General features: G+C 38.2%; 1 protein-coding gene across 1 annotated transcript in view; it reads left to right on the top strand.

The window, feature by feature from the left end:
• simj (transcriptional repressor p66-beta simjang) overlaps window positions 1-21,251 on the top strand; it is a 258,063-nt gene that overhangs the window by 90,055 nt on the left and 146,757 nt on the right. The window contains exons 6-7 of the mRNA XM_017611461.1: window positions 13,377-13,578; window positions 13,635-13,750. Of these exons, the coding sequence (XP_017466950.1) occupies window positions 13,377-13,578; window positions 13,635-13,750 (318 nt within the window). The remainder of the gene's footprint in view (window positions 1-13,376; window positions 13,579-13,634; window positions 13,751-21,251) is intronic.

Genomic DNA, 21,251 nt, shown 5'->3' with positions numbered 1-21,251 from the left:
AAAAAGTAATGATTTGTCAAATATGCCAAAATCATCAGAAATATTTAATGAACATTCGCATAAACAGAAATTGGCCGAATACTGCAATATTTTGGAATCATTAATAGGTAATTATAACAATAGATTTCAGGATTTTAATACAATTAAAAGATACATTGACCTTTATAATAAGCCCTTGACAAGCGACATATCACACCAAATTGTGAATTACAAGAAGAGTTAACGAAAATACAAAATGATTTCACCCTTCATCTTGAATGTGGAATAGAATTTTGGAAACAAGTAAATGAGTCCGAATATCCAAAATGTAAAGATGAAATATACAGGCTTTATTCTATGTTTGCGTCCACATATAGCTGTGAATCTGCTTTTTCCACATTAAATTTTATTAAAAGTAAGTATTGAAATAGATTAACAGACGAAAATTTAGAGCACTACTGCGTATCAAATGTCATGAATCTGAAGTAGATATAGATGACATCATTAAAACAAATGATTAAAACTTCAACTTATAAAATAATGCAACAATTTAAATATACAGTGGCGGGCAAAAATTGATGAATGGTGTTTCGTTTTTAATATTTACAACATTTTCAAGCTAAAATTTTTTTGTTATTTTTTTATAAAAATATGGTTCATGCTTTAACAAAAACTATATAAATGACACTTTCAAACTTTATACAGAACTTAGAAAAATTTCACAAATTTTTATCTAAATATCGGGGTATGCAGTTAATAAGCTTATAAAATTCTAGTAAAATAAGTGCAAGTTTTGAGCGGCTAAAAAATCACATTGATTTTTAATATTTTTTTGAACCACATGATTATATAATCATATGAACCATATTTTTATAAAAAAATATCAAAAAAATTTAGCTTGAAAAATATTGTAAATATTAAAAACGAAACACCATTCATCCATTTTTGCACGCCACTGTATATTTCCTTAGTTATACAAGATGCTAAATGATTTACCTACCTTTGAACTTAATTTTTTTTACTTCTAATTTACTTAAACTTGAATTACTACATTTGAACTTAAATTTCTTTTACTTTTAATTTACTTAAACTTGAATTACTGTAATAAATACAGGCCTCAGAGGCTTTCTGGTGGAACTACATATACTGATGCACTGCATTAACTGATGAATTAGGATGAATTTTATTTTTTAAACATGTGGCAACCCCGGAAAATAAAGATTTTTGAAACATCTATCGATGGACACCCATATTTTAATAAGTCGTATATTTTATTAAGTAATTTGAAATCAAAGTTTTAAACAGGTGGCAACCCTCTTTAAATACTTCAAAAATATTATTAGTGTTCAAACTAAATATTACTTAACACTCTCTCGCTTGACATCCATGTTTTTATTTATCATATAACTCGTATATTAGTTAACCAAATTCAACTTTTCAAACAAATATTTCTTCAAAATATTTTTAAATTACTACCTTCTGTAAACCCTTTCGTTTGGCAACCATTCCCTTAATTCCCTTAATTCAAACTGCATTTGATTTTTTCGACAGGTGGCAACCCTCCTATAATTAAGTTAAGAAACAAAGCTTTTCAAAACCATTTCATTTAATACCCATTTTGTAATAAGGGCTTTATTATTAAATAATTTGAATATAATGTTTGAAGGTTCGCAACTCTTTTCAGAAAAGTAAGACGTGGAAAGACTATTTAATTCTATAATAAAAATAAAATAAATTTAAATTGGGTTAACTAAGGGCGAAGATAATAAAAATTTAGTGGCCTTACTTTTTTTTAAAGCCCTGAAAATCAAAATTTTAAGAATTTTCGAATGCCGTTCTTCTTTTATAATATAAGTCTGTATGTATATGCGACACTATATTTGGATTCAACAGAAAATTTTACATAATATGGATCTATCAAGTGCCGTGGTTATGAGAAATTTCGATATTTTTAAATTATATTTTCAGAATTTTACGTTGACTGGTCATAAAGTCCGATAAAAAAGATTGCATGGTGCATGGTGGTTCCTCAATTCACAGATTTAATCTAGTTTATACATTTTAGTAGCAGCTATGAAATTTATAAAATAATGCATTAATTTTAATTTATATTTCCTAAGTTGTACGAGATGGTACCTGATTTACTAACATTAGAACTTCTAATTTGTTTATTTACTTATACTTGAATTATTATAATCAATGTATTTTACAAATGTAATTCAAATTTTTAGTTTAGTTTCGTTTATTATTCAAGTTAGCCGTACTCGTACTTTCATTGCGGTCATTTATTTTCATAAAAGCGCGAGCGTAACCTCGCCCCTCGAACGTTCTACAGCAACTAAACGCTCTCGCTGTTTCGGTTATACTCTCACCACGTGGTTTGTTTCTCCATGAACTGTACATACGTATGTATTTGTTTTTTTAATATAAGAATAAACATTAACGTTAACATTAGTATGTATGCATATGTAAAACATAACCCTTGCTTTGCGCTATATTCCGTACGAATTAACAGGGAAGGCGCTCTCATTTGTGATTTGAAGGTGAGCAGCGCTCTTATGTCGGCATGTATGTTATGGTCTGATTCAAGAATGATAGAATATTCTATCATTCTTGGTCTGATTATGCACACTTCGCATAACTTCGCATAAACTTCAAACTGTAAGTTCGTATGTACTTCGCACGTATTTTGTTTGTATTCCATTACCCAGAAATTAGCAGAACATTCAAAAACTTAGCAATCTGTTGAGTTTAGATTTTGCTTCACATTTTCTTAAGTTGCATTTTTATTGCACTGGTACAAATGGTTGTGCGAAGTTATGCGAAGCATGCATAATCAGACCTTTAGATTCTATAGAATTTTTAAAGTCCTGCAGTTCCATTTTTAAAAAGTATTTAAACTTTTTTTTGCCTAAGACAACCCATAACCAAAATTTCAAAAAAAATCGGTACAGCCTATCTCGAGCTTTGCAAACAGAAAAAAACGGCTTTCAAAATGTATATTAGTATAGATGAGTAGTCCACTTGCAAAGTGCGCTATGTAAATTTTTTTCGATTTTTAGTTTTTGGTGGTTAACGTACCAGTATTCAAAGTAGTTTCATGTCCACTAACAATACAGTGCAAAATCCTTATATATTCTGAAAAAATAGCATCAAATGTTAGCTACTCTAGCAAAAGTCGCTTACTGTATGTATATATTAGGGATGTTGCGAATATGGAATTTTAGTTATCCGCGGATGCGAATGCGGATTCGGATGTTTAAAAGCTAACATCCGCGGATGCGAATGCGGATGTCATGTATTTTTAAGAAATAATTTAGATGGGTAAATGAGGTGATTTAGGTAAATAAAAAATGGAAAGGTTAATCATTTTTAATAATCTGCCTTATCCTGAGTTTTGTCCGAAAAAAATTCTCCCGAAAATTTGTATTCCGCCCATAGTAAATCTGCCTTATCCTCAGTTTCGCCTGAAAAAAAATTCACCCGAAAATTTGTCATCCGCCCATGGTAAAACCATGGAAACCAAAAGTGAAAAGTCAACCGGTTCGGAGAAAATGAAACTCATGATAAGGCTGAATATGTACATGAAAACCAAAAGTGAAAAGTGAACCGGTTCGGGGAAAATTAAACTCATGATAAGACTGAATGTTTTTTTAGTACTTGAATTTAAAAATTGGAACATTGTACTTAATAAAAACTTTTTGAAGAGTCGTAAGTCAAACCTGCGGCTCTATATAACTACTCGCTCGAGGCGACAAACTTGAAAAACTTGAAACTTGGCAAAATTGTAAATTCTTTTCGATTGACACTGCACCAGTTGAGAGGACTTTCAGTTATATTTATTTATTTTTATTGCGGTGCAATAATTACTTTTTGAGAATTTCATCGGGGCTGCAAATGTCGGATGTATCCTCTTGACTTTCATCTTCACAATCTAGAATCATGGCACAATCGTTGTTTAAACAACGTTTTTTTTTCAAAGAATTCTTCATTCTCATTCTTTTGGTTGTTTGGTTTGGAATTTGGAGAACCTGTCACGTCATCAGCGTTTTTCGATTTTAGTTTTTGTAACTCATTTTTAATGCTTTCTTCTGTGACTGGTTAGATATACGAATATGGAAAGTACATTTCTTTCGGAATAAAAAGTAGTTGGCCAAGTAAGCCAATTCGTAAAAAAATAACTGTAATTTTCGGTCCCTTCAATATTCGCATTCGCAAAAGATCGGTATTGATTTTTGCGAATGCGAATGTTATAATTAATGCGGAAGCTCCGCAGTTGCGAATGCGAATGCGAATATTGGCAACAACCATGGTATATATACACTTCCAAAACTCACAAAGAAAGCACGTCCGTCTTTTACAATTTCACTCATTTTTAGTCGCTATAATATTTATTGTACGTATTTATACAAGTTTAAAAGTCTCCATCTTCTGTTGAACTTAGAAAACTGCAAGAAAACGTGGTAGTTTCGGTGCCTAGTGGAAGACGTCTTAAAAAAGAAGCAGACCAACCTTCATAGAAGAGAGAACGCGAAAAGTTTAAAAAAGCTGGCTATATAAAACCTACTGTTTCCAAACTCGCTATATTTAATCTCTATATATAAAATTAGCAAAAACTACCACACTGCGGTTTTGTTTTTTAATGTTATTAGGTTCTTGTTTATCCAAATTTTCAGACAATAAAAAGAAACATACAATTTGGATGTTACTTGTTGTTGTAGACGTTTTTTTAATTTATGGCTTACTGTTATAAAATCACATAACGCTGTTTGCAAGTGGACTACTCAGATTATTAAATGCTGTGGGGCACATTTTGAAAATCAAAAAAAAAATACTAAATATGAATATATTAAATACATAGTATATAATTCACGAATATGTATTTGTACAATATATAGATGAAAACATTACATTTTCATGCAATATTAGATTAAAACCTTGAATAATAAAAATAGTAAATAATTATATAATAGGTCGCAACAGAATATCAGTTTCGTCGTAGTAGAAACCAAAAAGCTGTAATTTTATTTCTTTAAGAAATACGGATAATCTTCGAATGGCTTGGATTACTTTGGGTAGCTTATTAAACAATTTACAAGATATTGTGGTGTAGAAGTTATGGAAAAACGTTGTGCGAGAGCTAGGAACAGCAATATGAGAATGTGATTAACTTCTTAGACTGTAGGAAGTGTGTATTGGACTTTGTAGATAGCCGCTCCTCAAAAATAAAATTTTTAAAATTTTATAATATTACAGGTGTTTAACGGGGAGAATATTAAGTTTTTTAAAAAGATCCAAAGAATGTGATAGATGGCCGACGTTGCCAATTCTACGTATGAGACATTTCTGCAAAATTAACACGGGTCGAATTTTAGTGGTATATGCACAACCCCAACCACTTAATCCATACTGTAATTTAGAGTGAATTAGTCCATGATACACTATTTCCAGCATTTTGCTTAGGCGGTAAAAAGAGTGTAAAGTTGATACCAGATACTGCTTCAAGGCCGAAATATGTGATGATCAGCTTAAATTCTGATCAACTATAACTCCTAGGTACTTGAAATTAAAAGCAACTTCGATCTTGAAACATTTACGGTCACAGACTGTTTTCTGGTCAAAAGTGTCTAGATATTTTTGTTGACCACACGCATTGCTACACAACTTGTGCCGCATACAGTTGGAGGCATGAAAAATTACTTCATTGTTAGGTATTTCCTTTCAACAAAATACATTAATTTCGTTTTTCTGCTCACTACCAGTTTATGACTTGCGAACCAAGTTCTTAGTAAATGCACTGATGGTTGATATCTACAAAAAGATTAAATGCATTCATTGATCTATATGCAATCGCAAGGTCATCGGAAAACGCCGTTACTTTTCCGTTACTGAATCCTGTGGAACACCTAAAGTTATGAGTCTGGTTGTCGATTTTCACCCTTTGAATTCTATTCGTTAGGTAGGACCTAAACCAACTAAGAATGGTTCCGCGAAATCCGGCGGAGTTTAGCTTATTTAGGAGGATATTATGGTCAACCATATCAAATGCTTTTGTTATAAAAGATAAGCACAATATTTTTTTTCATCAATTGCCTTATATATAAAAGAATAAAACTCAAGAAGAGAGTCTTTAGTTGAAAGGCCTGACCTAAAACCGAATTTCATGGAACCATAAAGAAAGGCACCTGTGCATATTTTTACTTACATAAAACACAAGACTGGGTCGCTTAAGAGTGCAAGTACATAAAATAACATTAAAACAAATACAAAGACAGTGAACTGGATAACAAGACAAAGTTACTTATAAAAAATAAAATAAAAATAAAGTGTGTGCATCCTACAAAAACGAAAAACAAGCAATACAGCAACAACAAGGAAAGCAAGCCGAAATTTGCAATTCTTCCTCTTCCTCATCTCTGCAACTTCTGCAATATTCATGGGAGAAAATTCCAAGTCTTAAAGAGTGCCTGCCAAATAGCCAATGACCGGTTACACAAGCCGTGACCTTCGCAATGTCCTGTCTTGAGAGGTACAGCAACTCTTTCGTCTTTTTCTTTCTATTTGCGGCCAAAGCAGCCTGGTTGTTCTACATGTGCCCTCCTCTAGCCATGACCTGTTGGGCTCTTGGATCATGCTATTTCGAAGTTCTAATTTGCAGGTTGCCATGGGTATCCCAATAGTGCCCCTGTTTTCACATAGGGGTAGATTCGTACTTTTCCTGGCTAGCTCATCGGCCCTGCAGTTTCCTTCAATATCTCTGTGTCCCGGAACCCATATGAGGCTGACCTTGAACACGGTGCTAATATCGTTTAGAGCTGCGAGGCATTCCTGCGCAACCTTCGACCTCAGCATAACCATGTTCATTGATTTAATGGCCGCCTGGCTATACGAGAAAATATTAATCGTAGTCTTCGTTACGGCATGTGTACTAAGGGACACAGCCACCTCCTTTATAGCTAAAACTTCTGCCTGATATACACTGCAGTGGTCCGGAACTCGGACGGATAGTTCCAGTCCTAGTTCCTTAGAGAAAACTCCGTAGCCAACCCTATTGTCTAGCTTGGATACATCTGTGTAAAAATTCAATTCCCCCCGTCCCCATGGTCTTGGTGTTTTCCATTCTCTTCTTGACGGGATGCTCGTCTTAAAGAGCCTATCGAAGATTGGCTTGGGAGCGGAGTAGTCAACTTCTTGGTTGTAACTTCCCAGAGTGTGAAGTATGGAAGCGTGACCAAACCGCCAATCCTTCCATAGCACCATACTTTTTAGTTTGAGCGCTGAATCGGCGGCTGCGTATTTTCCCACCAGGTTTATTGCGGGCAAATTGGTAATCACCTCCAGCGGGGTGGTCCTTAAGGCACCTGAAATGCATAAAAACGCTGTTCTTTGGACCTTACTCAATAATTTTAGGTAACTTGCCTTTTGAGTTGCTGGCCACCATACAAGTATTCCATATAAGAGTATTGGCCTGACCACCGAGGTGTATAGGCAATGTGTAATACGAGGTGTTAACCCCCACTTGATTCCGACCGCTTTTTTGCATGTGTATAATGCAACGTTGACCACCTTCCTTCCTCTTTCGTCTATATTAGGTTTCCACGTTAGTTTCCTGTCTAATATGAATCTAGGACTTAACATTCTCCTTCAAGGATATCTCCTCACCCATACAGATTAGCGGGGAGACTATGGGAAGCCTGTGTTTCCTTGTGAAGAGAATTGCCTCGGTTTTCTCGGGGTTTACTCCGAGTCCCCTACTCTCTGTCCAGTTCCTAAGTGTGGCCATGTTAGAGCGCAGAATCTCCATTAGGGTATTTGGGTATTTGCCCTTGACGGCAATTGCCAGGTCCTCAGCATATGCTGTGACATGGCAATCCCCTCTCTCTAGTGCCTCCAGCAGAGAGTTCACCGCCAAATTCCAGAGAAGAGGGGAGAGAACCCCTCCCTGAGGAGTACCTCTACAGACCTTTCTGCTTATTGTGGTGTTGCCAAGCTTAGCGGTTATCGTCCTGCTGACAAGTATAGACGCGATCAGCACCGCCACATTCTGGTCAACTCCAAGCTCTTCTAATGCACCCGTTATGGCGCTTGCATTAATATTGTTGAAGGCGCTTTCTATATCTACAAAGGCAATCAGAGCAAAATCTTTATCTAATAAACTTTTTTCCACCAACCGAACGAGCGAGTGCAAGGCGGTTTCCGTGGATTTGCCTTTCGTGTAGGCATGCTGCGCTGGGGAGAGCCGTTGGCCCCGTACATATTCATCCACTATCCTCTCTAAAATTTTGAGAAGGAAAGACGTAAGACTGATGGGTCTGAAGTCCTTAGGGTTGGTATGAGAGGACCGCCCGCCTTGGGTATAAAGGAGACTTTTGCCTCTCTCCAGCCTAGCGGGATGTAGCCCATGTTAAGACAGCTTCTTATAATAACCACAATGAACGGAGAGATAATACCCCGTGATTGCTGCAGCTCTACCGGTTGTATTCCATCAAGTCCCGGTGACTTGTAAGGACCAAACGTCTTAAAAGCCCATTCGATTTTTTCGTTAGTAATCAGTCGGTTTCCCAGATCAGATAGCCCCCCTTCATTCGTGGGGTCACTAGGTTCCACCGGCTTGTTTCCAGGGAAGTGTGTGTCCAGGAGGAGACCTAAAGATTCCTCACTCATCGTAGTCCATGGCGACTTTGCGAGAATTCTTCTTAATCTGGCCGCTTCCGTGGTTTCCTCAATACCCTTGCAGTAACTTTGCCAGGATTCACGCTTCGCAGTTCTCACTGCTTTTTTGTATATTTTCAGATCAGCCTTGTAGGCTTCCCAGTCCTCTGTTGCTCTCGTGGCTTTGGCCTTATTGAACATTGTCCTATTGGATTCACGTAACAAGGATAATTGTTTCGACCACCAAGGTGGTTTGTTTTTTCCCCTGTATCGAACAACCGGACATCCGGTTAACAAAGAACTATTCATGGCTTTAGTAACCTGATTAACCAACCCATCCAGCTCCACTTGCGTGGCGGGGTCTCGGGGAGGTATCTTTGGCAGTAAAGGCCTTAATTTATTGTTGTAAACCCCCCAGTCGGCATTTCTAACATTTCTGAACTCCCTTACTTGGAGGGTCTTAAGATCTATTTCGAATTCAATATAACGATGGTCAGAATAAGATTTTTCATTCAGTACTCTCCATCTCTTGATTTTATGGGCAAACATCTCTACTCTTTGTTATAAAGGTCGGCTCAGAGCCTAAATTCAAAACACTAAGTTTGTTCCCTAGAATGAAGTCTAGTAACGACTCACCTCTAGCATTCGTGTCCGTACTCCCCCACATCAAGTTTTGGGCATTAGCGTCGCAGGAGACAACCAGTGGTTTATTCTTGAACGCTGCTTCCTCGGCCAAGGACCGAAACCCATCTGGTGGCACGTCCTTGTCATGGGTCATGTACGCAGAGGCTACCCAAAAGCTGGCTTTGTCCAGCTCAATGCTTGCCGCTACCAGATCGCCGTCACTAAGCTGTGGAAGCAGGAAGATGTTTAAGTTGTTCCTTGCTAATATGCAAGCTGTAGTCTTACCTGCATTTTGTGCGGCAATAAGCTTAAAGCCCTTCATCCCAAGCCCGCAGATTTTATTGCCGTGTATCCACGGTTCCTGGATGAGGGCAACGTCGAGTCCACCGGCAGCCAGGCGGACCTCAAGGTTCGCAGACGCGAGTTTAGAGTGGTGGCGGTTGATCCGGATCAGCTTCATCAGAATCTGTTCGTTTTACCTCCACCATCGTGACATCCACGTCCGCCTCTTCGATATCCTCTCCCTCGGTGTCATCGGTGAGGAGGTCTTCTTCGTAAAATAATGGCCCCAAACCGGATAGCCTCTCCGAGTCGGATGAGCATTGGCTGCTGGGCAACCCTTCTTCACCACCGCTGCGCAGGCCGGACTTGTCGCTCTCCTCACTAAGGTCCAAGCTCGGCTTGTCGCTGCGGTAGATTCGAATAGTTGCGTCATTAAACCGGAATCTCACCACCCAATCCTTTTGCGCCAGTGGGGCTATCGATTCGGCGTNCATTTCTAACATTTCTGAACTCCCTTACTTGGAGGGTCTTAAGATCTATTTCGAATTCAATATAACGATGGTCAGAATAAGATTTTTCATTCAGTACTCTCCATCTCTTGATTTTATGGGCAAACATCTCTACTCTTTGTTATAAAGGTCGGCTCAGAGCCTAAATTCAAAACACTAAGTTTGTTCCCTAGAATGAAGTCTAGTAACGACTCACCTCTAGCATTCGTGTCCGTACTCCCCCACATCAAGTTTTGGGCATTAGCGTCGCAGGAGACAACCAGTGGTTTATTCTTGAACGCTGCTTCCTCGGCCAAGGACCGAAACCCATCTGGTGGCACGTCCTTGTCATGGGTCATGTACGCAGAGGCTACCCAAAAGCTGGCTTTGTCCAGCTCAATGCTTGCCGCTACCAGATCGCCGTCACTAAGCTGTGGAAGCAGGAAGATGTTTAAGTTGTTCCTTGCTAATATGCAAGCTGTAGTCTTACCTGCATTTTGTGCGGCAATAAGCTTAAAGCCCTTCATCCCAAGCCCGCAGATTTTATTGCCGTGTATCCACGGTTCCTGGATGAGGGCAACGTCGAGTCCACCGGCAGCCAGGCGGACCTCAAGGTTCGCAGACGCGAGTTTAGAGTGGTGGCGGTTGATCCGGATCAGCTTCATCAGAATCTGTTCGTTTTACCTCCACCATCGTGACATCCACGTCCGCCTCTTCGATATCCTCTCCCTCGGTGTCATCGGTGAGGAGGTCTTCTTCGTAAAATAATGGCCCCAAACCGGATAGCCTCTCCGAGTCGGATGAGCATTGGCTGCTGGGCAACCCTTCTTCACCACCGCTGCGCAGGCCGGACTTGTCGCTCTCCTCACTAAGGTCCAAGCTCGGCTCGTCGCTGCGGTAGATTCGAATAGTTGCGTCATTAAACCGGAATCTCACCACCCAATCCTTTTGCGCCAGTGGGGCTATCGATTCGGCGTTAAGGATCAGCAACACCTGCCTTTATTCTCTACTGGCTCCTCTATCTTCCCTACCCTCCAATTGTGAGTTGGCAGGTCCTTATTACAGGATCTGAAGATCCGCTCAATTCTTTCAGGCTCGGCGGGTTTAGCCGGAATCCAAACTCGAGCCCTCGGTCTGCTAGGAATATCTTCCTTGCTGACGACCTCGAGCTCGGCTCCCGGCCAAACTTCACCTACCTTAACGGCCAACCTATAGAGCTGGGCTGACCTATGGTCCTCGCAAGCGATGAATATAGCTCTACCCTGATACCATCCGGAATCATGGCAGAGAGGAGGAGGTCCAGGATTTTCCTCTAGGACTTGGAGGTAGATTTCGGCGATCGCTTCCTCCACCAACCTCCACTTCTCTTTAGGGATAGTCCCTTCCTCCTCCCCTCTGTCGATGATGGCCAGTACCTCACCGCCTCCCTTCACTACGTCTCTGAAGGTGGAGAACTTATGGCCGCCTGTTTTCGGTCTTTTGGCGACCCCACCCCCTGCCTGTTCCGCAGACCGCTGCCTTTTTGGAGCAGTGCCTGCCGGTTTTCCCAAGCTGGCTACTACTCCCCTCGCCCACTCCAGTGACCTAACCTGCTCCTCCGTGAGCTGCTCTGTCGGCAGGTCCCCGATCCTGTTCACGACCCTCATGGCCGCCTTTTTGTCATAATATGCCTGCTTCGAGGGGCGGACATGTTTAGCCGACCCCCCAGGCCTGTGTTTGTAGCTTTCCTCGAGCTGCATCCTGCCGGGTTATTTTTGAAGCAGGTGCCGCACCCCGCCCTTGGGTTAAGGTGTGTGTGCTTTGGGGTCTGACTTCCCTAGGCGGAGCTGACGCTGCAGCTCCAGCCATGAATCGGTTGGAGACCGGTTTCCCCAAGCCTCTACTCCCCCCCTGCCTCCTATGGTACTCGTACCAGAACCAGCCCTACCGGTTAAGCCGCCTCTAACTCCTGTCACTGGCGGTCCGATAAATGCCCTGCTCGAGGCTGTAGCATTTACTGGAGCCACCCCTGTCGGTTTTTTGGAGGGCCGTCCTCCTTTGTGTATTTTTTTAGGCGGTTACAGCGCCAAAAAAGAAGAGGAAGAAGTACCTTGGGATGGCATTAGATAATAGACTTACCTGGAAAAAGCATATAGAAAACAAAATTTCTCAAGCGAAACTAAAACAAGTAAGCCTTCAATGGGTTATAGGACACAAATCTAAATTAAGCCTAGATAACAAGATGTTGCTTTTTAATATGATGATTAAACCATGTTAGGCGTATGGAATCGGGCTTTGGGCACGGTGTGCAATTCCATTTTGAACAACCTTCAAAGACTGCAGTCAAAAATTTTACGCGCCATATGCGGAGCACCATGGTACATAAAAAATACGAATATCCACAAAGATCTTAATGTAAAGAGGGCTAAGCACCAGTTACTCAGCACGGTTAATGAACCATCCAAATCGACTAGCGAGAGATCTCCTTAGCCCGAAATATGCATGAAGGTATTATCAAATGATGCGCAATTTAATAAATTGCAATATCCGCAATATATCAATTTCGGCTCTGGAACTCGGCCTTACAGACCGACTACCCAACACCAGTGTACTTAAATATAGAGAAGCGAAGGCGCGGCGTGGAGACTAGTCCCTTGCACCCGCCCAGGCAGTGTGGCTCTGGAACTCGTCGTTTCAGACCGCCTGCCCAGCGCGATATCCAGCCATCCTGCTGCTCCGGAAGCTTGTCTATTCCGACAGCCGCAACAGCTGTAATGAATATATGTGTATGAAAAAATAAAAACTTTCTAAGCATTGGCGCAGAAATTTTAAATTTAATAGTAGTTTGTAAGATTTGAAAACATATTGTTAGTTTCGAAAGAAAGATTCAGTAAATAAATACATATTATACAAACAAAAAAAAAAAAGAAAAAAAATATCAAAAATTATCGGGATATTGCAGAAACTTGCACTTTTATTTAATGGAGTATGAAACTGCAAACTTAGAATCTTTCTAAAAATTCTGAATTAAAGCTTGTTGTTGCGAAGACTTCCTTTACGTACTGCGTATTCACAATAGAATTCAGCGGTTTGTAAATATTTCTCACAGCCCTTATATTAATTATTTATGCCTTTAATTTTCCCTTTGTGTAAATTTTTTCATCTATAATGTGGTATGTGATTTTTTGTTATATATTGGCATTTTATGCTTAATTTCTATATTTTATGATTGTGCCAAAACAGGACGAATTGTGCCAAAAGTGCATCTGAGAATGAAAGTGCTAAAAATGGCACTATGTGTCTACTTTTCCATCACTGTTTAGGGCTCTATATATATTTTAAACTAAACTGAAAAATTGTCTTCTTTTTTAGATACCGCCTCCAAAACCGCCTCCACCAGAAATGCATTTTATTCCCAATCCCAGTAATACTGAATTTGTGTATTTATTGGGTTTGGAGACAGTTGTGGACTATTTAACAACCAATAATAAAAAGTCAATGGCAGTGGTGCCACCGTTCCAATGCGCTCAGTGCAAAATCGATTTCACTCCAGTTTGGAAATGGGACAAGCAGGGTAAGAGACAATAGTTTGACGGTTTTGTATTTAAATAATATATTTTTTCATTAAAGGAAATAAAGATCCTAAAGTAATTTGCGAACAGTGTGTAACCACTAATGTTAAGAAGGCATTAAAGGCGGAGCATACAAATCGACTAAAACAGGCATTCGTTAAAGCTCTTCAGCAGGTAATTTACTTACAGTGGGTGAAAAAGTGAATTAGTATGTAATATAGCACATAAAAGTAAGCGTGTAGTCGACATGCATTAAATATTAGAGAAGGCTTTTTTAATTAAAAATCCGTTACTTTTAAGATTAATAATGGGATTCGAAAATAATAGCTACTTTCGAAATTTCAATTCAAAAAGTCAGTCGGAAAAAAATTAGCTTTTTAACATTTGTATATGGGTAGTTTCCAAACAAAGTTTACAGGGCAGGTATTTTTTATATGTTTTTAAAGATTGATAAATGTATCCTCTGAAATCGTTTACTGACGTGAAAATTTGTGCAGAATACGAAACTGCTTTTAGGCTGTTCAAAAATAATTTTTTTCTTATTTTTGCATTTATGTAAAATATTTTCCAGAATCTCACTTTTTATAAAAAATATGCTAAGTAATAGACAAGTTTTTTAAGTAGATTTTAATCATTTGCATATCACTTTGAACCACATTTATCAGATAAGCTAATGTTAAAGTTTTTCCCCCTTTTTCATAACGTTAACGTGAGGTTTTTTCTTGAGAGGCAGGCTCTTTGTTTAATCTTTCTTCGGCAAATATTTCCCATGTATGCCATTTGCACACTTTTGAAGAAATATGCTAATAAAATAAAAGAAAGAAGAAGAAAAGAAAGAAATAAAAGATTTTTTTTAAGAGACTTATCGCGGTTTCGTTTCTACCGAAAAATATTACACTCTCATTGCCCTCTACTTACAAATACTAAGAACCGGGCAATGAAAGGCAACATTATTTGGAGAAACGAAACCGCCATTAAATATTTCACGAAAATATAAAAACAGGAAAATCATCGAAACTCCTTATGCAATAAACAGACATTGGTACATATTTTATTTTTAGTGTTTTTTGCATAAAATAATGGGTGACATTCCGGAAATATTTAACCGTACTTACCATGGTGCAATGATAAATTCACTTAAAAACACAAAATAATTTATTTTATTATGTTATTTCTTTCGTCATTCGATCAGTAACTTTTTGCGCTTTTTAACTGCAATACATTTAGGCAAGCAAAACAACTAATGTTAATATCACGACAAAATTAAAAAGGTGACATTCTGTAAAACTCGGAGGGACAGTATTATAATAGAAAGTCACGCTTATACTGATAAAAATTAAATAAAACAGTAACAGTTAAGGTAGTCATTCACAAACAGTTGCGCCTTTTTTAATTGTTTCTCTGTTTAAACTTTTTTCATGTAGATTATTGAATAACCTGAGCGGGACAAATATTTTTATTGGAGTAGGTATAACACCGTGCGACAACAACCACAAAATTTTAAAACACACGAAGAAATCAATGTATTAACAAAACGAAGGGCCAAATATAGTATAACCGCGTTTTTAATTTTTCTCTCTGAAGTCAGGATTTTTTAAGGACTTTGAAATTTCCATAATATGATTGAATAAAAAAATTATTGAAAAGATTTGATTTGATGCATTGTAGAGTAACAATGTGGGTATCAATTAAAAGGAAAAATTTTGTAGCATTGAAAAAAAATTATTATTGTTTTGTGCACTAGGAGGAATAAGTGTTGGAAATGTTTTTTTAAAACTTTATCTTTGAATATCCTTAGAAATTTCCAATATCTATTTTTGAAAAAAATATATGCCAAGGACATCCTCGAATTTCGTCCTTCTAACTTTATTAGTTTTAGATTAAAAAAATGTTACACTTCCCCTTATAAGATATTGATAGTTACAATTTACATAAATGGATTTACTGGTATCATAAGCTTTAACACACCGATTCCTCGGCGGACTGAATCTCCCCAACCACGTCCTTCTTCTACTGGAGCCTCACTAAATTCCTGTTCAACAGCTTCATCTCAACCCTCCACCACATCTGAAGCCATCTCCGATTGCGTCAACACCGTTCCAATGCAAGTAGTCGTTGCTCCTTCCAAAAACTCCACAACTACATCTCAACCCCCTACCACATCCGAAGCCATCGTTGCTCCTTCCAAAAAGTTGACAGCTGTTCCGCAACCCCCTGTTCCGCAACCCCCTACCACATCTGAAACCGTTTCCGATTGCGTTAACCCCGTCCCGAGGGATTTAATCGTTGTCCCTTCCAAAAAATCGGTCTTTATATCTAGGTTTTCAAAAGATACCACTGTCGATGATGTGAAGGGGTATTTAACTTCCAGGCTGATAGCAAATGAGTTGCATGTACGCAAGTTCAGATTCTCGTATGAAAGAAGCATTTCTTCTTTTAAAATAGACATATCCGAAGACTGCTTTGATAGAGTAATGAGCCCATCTTTTTGGCCAAGCGGTGCCTTCATTCGCGAATTTGAATTTAGATCTAGACCGCAAGGGCAAAATTTGGCTCAACTTCCGCTTTCCACCTCGGCATCAAAAAACTAATAAGTAACCTCACCATTAGCATTTACTACCAAAATGTGAGAGGTTTGAACACAAAGCTATCAAGGTTACACTTGCAGTCCTATGATTTTGACTTCAAAGTACTGGTGTTTACTGAAACCTGGCTCAAGCCGAATGTGTTCAACTCGGAAATTTTGTGTCCTAAGTATGAAGTGTTTCGAAACGACCGTTTAAATAAAAAAGGTGGAGGCGTCTTAATCGCTGTCCAGACTGACCTTTCTTCTGAAGAAATTGAGTTCACTGACACCGATGAAGTTGAATTCCTCTGCGTTCGAATAAGATATCATTCTATTAGCGTTTATCTTGTTGCTGCTTATATACCACCTAACTCGAGCCTTTCTGTTTATTTAAAACACTCCTCCTTACTGCTCTCTCTACATGCCATGGTGAAGCCCTCCGATACTGTTATTGTCCTGGGTGACTTCAATCTTGCGGGTGTTTCTTGGGATCTAATAGATGGTATTCTAGTACCAAATTCCTCTCGTGATCTCTTCAATCAATTTTTGAACGATCTGTCAGATCTTAGTCTTTACCAGATCAACTCTGTTAGTAATAACTTAGGTAAATGTCTGGATTTAGTTTTTGTGGACGATGTTTCCAACGTCACAATAGCCCCTAGCTATGCTTTGATTACCCCTGTTGATTCTCACCACCCACCACTAGAATTGTCCTTGATAAATTCACGCAACTCATGTTGCTTTATCAGTAAAAAATCAAGAGCGGAGCGTTACTCATTTAAAACAGCAGATTATAATAAACTTAGGTTAGAGATATCGAAGATAACTTGGCCCCAGTATGATGGGAATGCTGAAGATAGTGCCTTACATTTTAGCAATTCCTTACGCCACATTTTCAGTAAAATCATTCCTCTTGTTAAGGAAGCTAACGTAACGTCTAACGCTCAGTGGTTTACTGGCGAATTGAAACGCTTAAAAAATCAAAAATCCAAAGCATTTAAGCTTTTTAAAAAATCTGGCTTGTCTTCTCACTACTCCGCGTACTCCATTCTTAGGCATAAATACAATGTATTGAACAAAAAGTGTTACAATAATTATATTAACAGGGTTCGACTCAATATAGTTTCTAATCCCAAATCGTTTTACGCATTTGTGAACACAAAGCGTAAGACTAACGGTTATCCCTCAACATTGAAGTTAAATGACTTAGTTTCCAGTGACGAAAATATTATTGCCGATATGTTTGCTGGTTTCTTCGAGTCAAACTACTCTGCCAGTTCTACATCTTCCCAACTGAATTCGAATCTATCTAGCTACCCATTCGATCTGCCATCATTTGATTGTATCCGAATTCCATCGATATCTGCTGCGGACGTCCTCATTCATTTGAATTGTTTGAAAATTTCATATACAGCTGGCCCAGACGGTATACCCACAAGTGTTCTTAAAAGTTGTGCAGAGTATTTGTATAAGCCTCTGGCAAATATTTTTAATGCTTCCCTAAAACAGGGTGTCTTCCCATCTTCCTGGAAGGATTCGTTTATCTTGCCACTTTATAAAAATGGAAGTAGGACTAACATCGTAAACTATAGAGGAATTGCGAAGCTTTGTGCTATTGCTAAAGTTTTTGAGGCAATCGTTACGGAAGAACTATCTCACTCTATTACTTCTGCTATTGATCTATCGCAACACGGTTTTTGCAAAGGTAAATCAACTGTATCCAATCTTCTTGAATTCACTACTTATGTGTCTAATGGGTTTAAAAACAATCTTCGAACGGACGTGATTTACACTGATTTCAGCAAGGCATTTGACAAGGTATCTCATTCAACCCTTATATATAAACTTGATCGAATTGGCTTCCCTCCTATTCTTCTCAGCTGGCTTTCTTCTTACTTAGTGGATAGGAAACAAAGAGTAATTTTTAAAAATTGTACCTCCCGGCCAATACATGTCACATCCGGCGTACCTCAGGGCAGCCATATTGGTCCCGTCTTGTTTATTTTATTTATAAATGACCTTCCTAAGGTGTTGAATTACTCGAAATGCTTAATGTACGCTGATGATGTTAAGCTCTTTAAGTACATTAGTACTGCAGAAGATAGGGAGCATTTGCAAGCTGACCTAACCTGCATTTTCGAATGGTGTGAAGCAAATTCCATGTCACTAAATTTGAAAAAGTGTAAATTCATGACCTTCTCTAGAAAATCGTTCTATCCAAATTCGTATATGATATCTGACCACAATGTTGAGCAAGTGACCAATTTCATTGACCTAGGTGTAACTATGGATCCGAAACTAGAATTCAAGTCTCACATAAACTCCTGCGTGATTAGGGCTAGAGGATTGTTGGCTTTTCTTAAGCGCTGGGCCAAGGAGTTCAACGATCCTTATGTCACTAAAGTTCTCTTTACCTCTCTAGTTAGACCGATTTTGGAGTATGCATCTATAGTATGGAATCCTAGCTATCAAATTCATAGTGACAGGCTCGAATCAGTGCAGAAACAGTTCCTGTTATTTGCCCTCAAAAATTTATGTTGGGACTCGTCTAAAAATCTCCCACCCTACAAGGATCGCCTGAAGCTTATAGATTTGCCGACGCTTCAGAGTCGTAGAGAGATGCTTGGTGTTCTTTTTTTAATTAAATTAATGAACGGGATGGTCAGTAGTCCCTTTTTACTGAGTGAGATAAATTTTTGTATTCCTACAAGACCCACGAGACATTTTAAACCTATTGTGTTGAGTATTTGTAAATCAAACTTTGAAATGCATGATGCTTTTCGGTGTTTATGCCAAGATTTTAACAAGCATTATGATTGCATCGACATATCTGAATCGCTTTTTGTAATAAAGAAAACATTGCTCAACAAGTTAACTAAATAAACTAATATCTGCAACCGTGAACGAAAAAATTACACAATATCTATGACTGCTTAGTACAATTGTAACGGCTTCGTATATTTCCGCGACCGCGTAGGACAATAGGAGCAGGGATCGGAAACTCGGCCTTTCCGACCTCGCCCAACAGTTCGTCTATAGCGTGGAGCGGAAACTAGGACTTTCCGCCTGCCTCACTTACAAAGTAACGACTACGGGAACATGGATCGGAAGCTCGGCCTTTCCGACCATGATCAACGGCCTGTAAACAGGGCGGAGCGGAAACTAGGTCTTTCCGCCCGCCGCACACAAAAGTAGACTGGAGACAAGGCCTCGCCAGCTACCCAAATTGCTATTGAATATCATTGTTATCTTTACAAGTTAATATTTATAATTATTTCACTCTGTAATGTATCACACATACTTAAATATTCTAAATCTTTTTATCTCAACTGTCTGTAAGAAAACATTTTTCTGTAGACTAAATAAATAAATAAATAAATAAATTACACTGTACAGCACTCGGCTGGGTATTGGACCAAACCGATTTTGTTTTTAGCCTCCGAAATTGAGATATGGGCCTTCGAAGTTCGAAGTAGTACCTTTGGTAACAAATTATCACACACAAAATCATATTTATCGTGTAACTAATAATACTTAACTATCGAAAGACACACTTAACTATTATTGAAGTTTTGTGTCGTCGCGAACTGCCCTCAGCAGTATAAAAAATCAAACCGTGATCGCGAAAAATACCTAAATAAACAATACGACACTGTGTGTATAAAAATTCTTAAATTATTGTTTACATTCAAAACGGTAGTTAAGTGAGAGATGAGTGTCGAGGGCGCTCCCCTAAAGGAGCGTAGGCACTGAATGCAAAGCGCAAGCAAAACAAATGCATATTTGACATTTACTGCATACAGAATAAAAAGGAAAACCAGCAACAACAACGCTAAAGAGAACTCTTATACTGCTAACACACCATCAGCAAACAGCAGATTTAGCCAAGTAAAAAGCATCTTTGTGCTCTCCAGCAGTGATCAATGCAGACAACAACGCAGCTGCCGATACTAATACCTCAACGGCAACAAACAAAGAAGAAGAAAAGCAAACAAAAGATGCTACGTTCAGACTGGGTTAGATCGCTACATATTAATAAAGCGAAAGCGCACACCCCAAAAAAATTGAAAACAAGAGTCCAAAAAATAAAATGTTGGAAGTAGTCAATTCAGGTACTTCTACATCGGCGGAGAATAATCGTTTTAGTGTTCTTGATGATATGAATAATGATTCTAACCACCAGGTAGTTAAAAAATACAAGCTTCCATCTATTTATCTACGAGAACAAAAGTTCTAATGCTCTGGTAGATACTACAGCTGGGATACTATCGATAGTATCGATAGTTGAAAACTGTCGCCACTATCGATAGTTTTTGAAAACTATAAGCTTACACTGAGTTATAGTAAAATTTAATAAGCTATAAAACCGCTTACACAAAATTTTTAAAGAAATTCGAATTAAAGAGCTTGAAATTTTAATGATTTTTATGATGTAGTTTTTTATTTTTTGTACAACTTTTATAAAAAATTAGTAGACACTAAACAAACAAAAAAATAGTCAAAACTGCTAAAATATTCTGGTGCTATTATCTTGACCAGTACTTTATCCGATTTCTTATAATATGGTAAAATGTTAATAAGTTCCTTTGTCCGGATTTTGATATGCGCCTCCATATTTGATCTCAGTTGAACTTTTATAAGTACGACTTGTCAATTTAAACGAATTTTTAAATTTTGGCCCCAGAAAAACAAAAACTTAAACGAATATCTTTTGTTTTGTTTGTTTTGTAGTATTAGAAATGTATTATTATAGACAATTTCACTTATTTGCACTTCAAAAGGGGCAAACATCTATATATATAAAAATGGTGTGAAAAATGTATAGTAATTCATCAATTGAGAACGGTTGGGCCGATTTGGCAAATTTTTTTTCAGTTGTTCGTAATTCGAAGGAGAAGGTTTTTACGAAAGAAAATTTTGGGAAAACCCTCCGGTGGACCAGGGACCGATCTATTCGAAAAAATCGTATTTATGGTCCGATTTGCTTAAAATTTGGTACGTAGGTAGCCTTTTGCCTATGTTAGCATATAGGATCCTTTTTTCCCNCGAATACATTTTCTGGACACACTCTGCAAGACCTTTCTAACGATATCTCAAACATGTCGATTG

This window comes from Rhagoletis zephyria, unplaced genomic scaffold, assembly GCF_001687245.7.
Source record: "Rhagoletis zephyria isolate East Lansing unplaced genomic scaffold, Rhagoletis_zephyria_1.1 Rzeph_scaffold_00408, whole genome shotgun sequence".
Lineage (NCBI taxonomy): Eukaryota > Metazoa > Arthropoda > Insecta > Diptera > Tephritidae > Rhagoletis > Rhagoletis zephyria.
The sequence above is the reverse complement of the archived record's forward strand: the minus strand, read 5'-3'. Positions and strand labels throughout refer to the sequence as shown.